At 33.8% G+C, this 3,873-nt stretch overlaps 1 protein-coding gene across 1 annotated transcript; it reads left to right on the forward strand.

The window, feature by feature from the left end:
- Window positions 1–620: 620 nt before the first annotated feature.
- LOC140984847 (F-box protein PP2-A12-like) lies at window positions 621–3,067 on the forward strand. The gene is made up of 3 exons (XM_073452508.1): window positions 621–1,102; window positions 1,582–1,700; window positions 2,508–3,067. Exons 1-3 carry the CDS (start codon window positions 770–772, stop codon window positions 2,926–2,928), a joined length of 873 nt encoding a protein of 290 aa, XP_073308609.1. The 5' UTR covers window positions 621–769; the 3' UTR covers window positions 2,929–3,067.
- The last annotated feature ends 806 nt before the right edge of the window (window positions 3,068–3,873 follow it).

A 3,873-nucleotide genomic window follows, 5' to 3' on the forward strand; every position in this document is an offset into this window, starting at 1 on the left:
TCAAGTGAAAACTCATCAGATCTCTTCACAAAGGCACTTCCTACGACAATATTCAGAAAGCACATATATAATATTGGGATGCGCAATCTACGAAATTTGTGAAGAATTGTTCGTGTCAACATGAGGGGGAGTTTACGTGACTGCACTCTTTTTCCCTTACTATGGTTTTTATCCCAATGAGTTTTTCTTAGTAAGGTTTTTAACGAGGCAGTATAAAAATACGTAATGAAGACAATCATTATGATCATCATCATTAGGGGGAGTGTTGAAAAATAATATTTAAAATGTGTGTATTGAATATTTGAATGTTGAATATTTGAATGTTGAAAATTAGGTAAAATTAGGTGTTGAATAATGAAATTTGTGTGTGATGATGAAGGTAATGATGTAATTTATTTTTGGATTATTTGTAAAAATTTTCTATAAATAGATCTCTCATTTGTGAAGAAAATCACAATTGAGTTGAGAGAAAAATATTATAAAGTGTGTAGTGTGATAATTTTGAGAGTTTGAGATTTTTACTTTTTACCGTAAATTTTTACTTTTTCACGACAAAAATAAATAAAATCTTGGTAATTTTTAAGAAACACAGAGATTCTATAAATAGCTTAATACCTACATTACCTTTCTTACCAACCTGCTCGTTGTACGGACAATGCGCGTTCCTCTCCCGCCGTAGATCAATATATACGACGAGAGCTTCCCATTTCCCTACTTTTTTTTTCCCTGGATTAAATCCCATATTCGTAGTTGATTCCGTGATTTCTTGATGGGTTTATCGTTTTCTTTCATGGAACAAAATGGGGGCTCCGCCGCCGACCCGTCACCGGAGCCGGGGCTGGGGGACTTGCCGGAGAGCTGCGTGGCGTCGGTACTGGTTTACCTAGACCCTATGCAGATCTGCAGGATCGCGGGCTTGAACAGGGCTTTCAGGGGGGCGTCGTACGCGGATTTTGTTTGGGAGTCCAAGCTGCCTGTGAATTGTAATTCTGTTTTACAAAGGGTTTTTGGTGAGGAAGATGGTGTTTTTTGTGAGGGTTCGTGTAAAAGGGATATCTATTCCACGCTTTGTAGGCCGAATACTTTTGATGGTGGTACCAAGGTGTGATTTTTTTTAGCCCTTTAATGACGATTTATTATTGTTCTTGAATGTTTTTTGATTTGATTGTAGAAGATGCTTATGGGTATCTTGTTTTGATTTCTGGTCATTTTGGTTATCTTTGAGAAGAAGATGTTGAAGAGTGTTTCTTGGGGAGATATTTCGATTTTTAGCTGTATTGTTATGTTACTTTGGCATTAGTTTGAAATTATGAATAGTTATCTGTTTTTATAACAATAATATGGTTTTTTGTGAAGATGAAATGAATTTATTTGTGGGATGTAAAACGAAATGGGAATCTAACATCCTTAATTTTCTGAAATTTTGGTTCCTTCTTTGGATGTTAAGAAAAATAATGAATTTTTTTGAGAAACAAGGAAAGAAAGACTGGGAAATATAGTTATATGTCTGGAAATCTGACCACCCCTTTTTTGCGATATCAAAACCGACCAAATAGAATATAATGACTCTTTTATCTGCAGAAAGTGTGGTTGGATAAGTCCACAGGCAAGACTTTTATGTCAATATCATCCAATGGATTGTCGGTAACAGGGATTGATGACAGGAGATACTGGAGTCGAATTCCAACTGAAGAATCGAGGTGAGGGTCTCGAAATATTGCCATTCAATACTTGGGACTTTGAAAAACTGAATTTTATGTGGGCTTTATTTGGTTGATGCGATGAGTCCTAGTATTTTGTGGCGTTTCTCCTCGAGATTCCTAGTGTTAAAGATTCTTATCCATCTGATGCTCCTCCTTTTAGTTCCTGACGCTCCAGTTTGAAATTTGTTCTCAAGGATTTGATGTAGAGATCCCTCCTGCTGGGTTAACCCCTTGCTCAACTACAAGCACTTGGTTTTGCTTGTAGAAATCTGTAATTTTTCGTCTGATTTTATAGTTTTTAGATTAAGATAAATCACAATGCAGGACCATTTTTCAAGAACAGTTTTTGGTTATGCTATCATGCAAGTATTCAAACGTCACTTCTTGTGATAACCAAGAACCTGATTGCATGAGTCAAGATCTGATATCAAAGTTTAGCTGTATTTATTAAATTATTATACGCAATATGTGTTCCGCTTGTACATACATGTTAGAATCGAGAGCTGATACTGATTTACGCCAGATGCAATACAGCAATCTGGAAAATCAGAAGCTACATGTGTAGAACTTGTTGAATCTGAAAATTGGTGGAGAGTCCTGATAACTAGTTCGATTGGCAGATGTAAATGATATCGAAACATATTCAACAGAGTATTTTGTGGGTTAATGGCTATAACCAACCATAGCTTTTGGTACTACGGACGCCAGGGCTTATGCCATAATTTGTTAGTTTTATCAGTTAGCTAGATAATTCCATTAAATGTAATCTGAATTCAACCAATTTTACATTTTTTTTTCATCTAGGTTCCAGTCTGTTGCATATCTCCAGCAAATATGGTGGTTCCAAGTTGATGGTGAGATCGAGTTCCCATTCCCACCCGGCACCTACAGCCTCTTTTTCCGTCTCCACCTGGGACGCGCCCAAAAGAGATTCGGAAGGCGCGTTTGCAACTCAGAACATGTGCACGGTTGGGAAAAGAAACCTGTTCGATTCCATATCTCAACTTCTGAAGGCCAGAAGGCAACAAAACAATGTTACCTGAAAGAACCTGGAATATGGATTCATTATCATGCTGGAAATTTCGTTGTCCCAAATTCTTGCAGATCAATGAGAGTCAAGTTTTCGATGACTCAGATCGATTGTACACACACGAAAGGCGGTCTTTGTTTAGATTCTGTGCTTGTGTATCCTGTGGAGTATAGGGAAAGGTTGCAGCATTTTTAATTGCATCCTATCTCATTGTAGGCTTGTTTAGACGGACGTGTAACATTTATTTGGTGAAGAATTGTATCATTCTGGATCAAGATATGGCTTGTAAAATGTAATTTATGGGCTGGACTTTTATATATTTCAATTCAATATAGACTGTGGTTTTTAATTTTCAACTAATTACAATCAAATTTGAAAATATTATCTTTTAAGGAATATAAATTTTTTGGGAGAATATCAAGAATGATACATATTGTGCTAAAAGAGGGAGAGACAAAAACAAGAACGGTAGTTTATTATAATTTTGTAATTATTTTTTCCCGTTTCAAAATTGATTGCGGCTAAAAAAAATTTAAAATAAAAATAAAAATAAAAATTAAAATAATAATAAAAATTAAAATAATAACAATAAACAGAAGCAACAATAAAACCTTGAAAACTTGAAAAAAAGAAGCAAGCTGAGTCTTGGAAAAGATTTATTCTCAATTATCATGCCATGCAATTGGGATTACTTTAAAAAATTTATTACATTAAAAATATACAATTCTTTCTTCAACCCCTTTTGAAGGGTATTAAAAAAAAATAGGTTCATATATATATTTTTCTCTTTCAATTTGGTCTCTCCTTTTTATTCTTTCACTTACGAAAAGTTACATAATAATAACATAATAAACGTAGTGTCTTAAAAGCTAATAAATTATTTTTAAAAAAAACAATTTACAAAATTATTAAATTTTTAATTATTAAAATTTCCATAATCATATATTAAAAAAATATAGGGAGTGTTCTAAAACACTAATTAATAAAAAAATAAAATCCTTAATAACAAAATTAAAATCCCCTTTCATTTGTGAGAGAACACCGATTATAGATATTAGTGTCCATTTGCAACAGACACGTGTGTTAAGATCAGTGAAGTGTTTAGAAATATGTTGAATAAATACTTCAAATTCTTCTGTT

Source organism: Primulina huaijiensis, chromosome 9, assembly GCF_012295235.1.
Source record: "Primulina huaijiensis isolate GDHJ02 chromosome 9, ASM1229523v2, whole genome shotgun sequence".
In the NCBI taxonomy this organism is placed as follows: domain Eukaryota; kingdom Viridiplantae; phylum Streptophyta; class Magnoliopsida; order Lamiales; family Gesneriaceae; genus Primulina; species Primulina huaijiensis.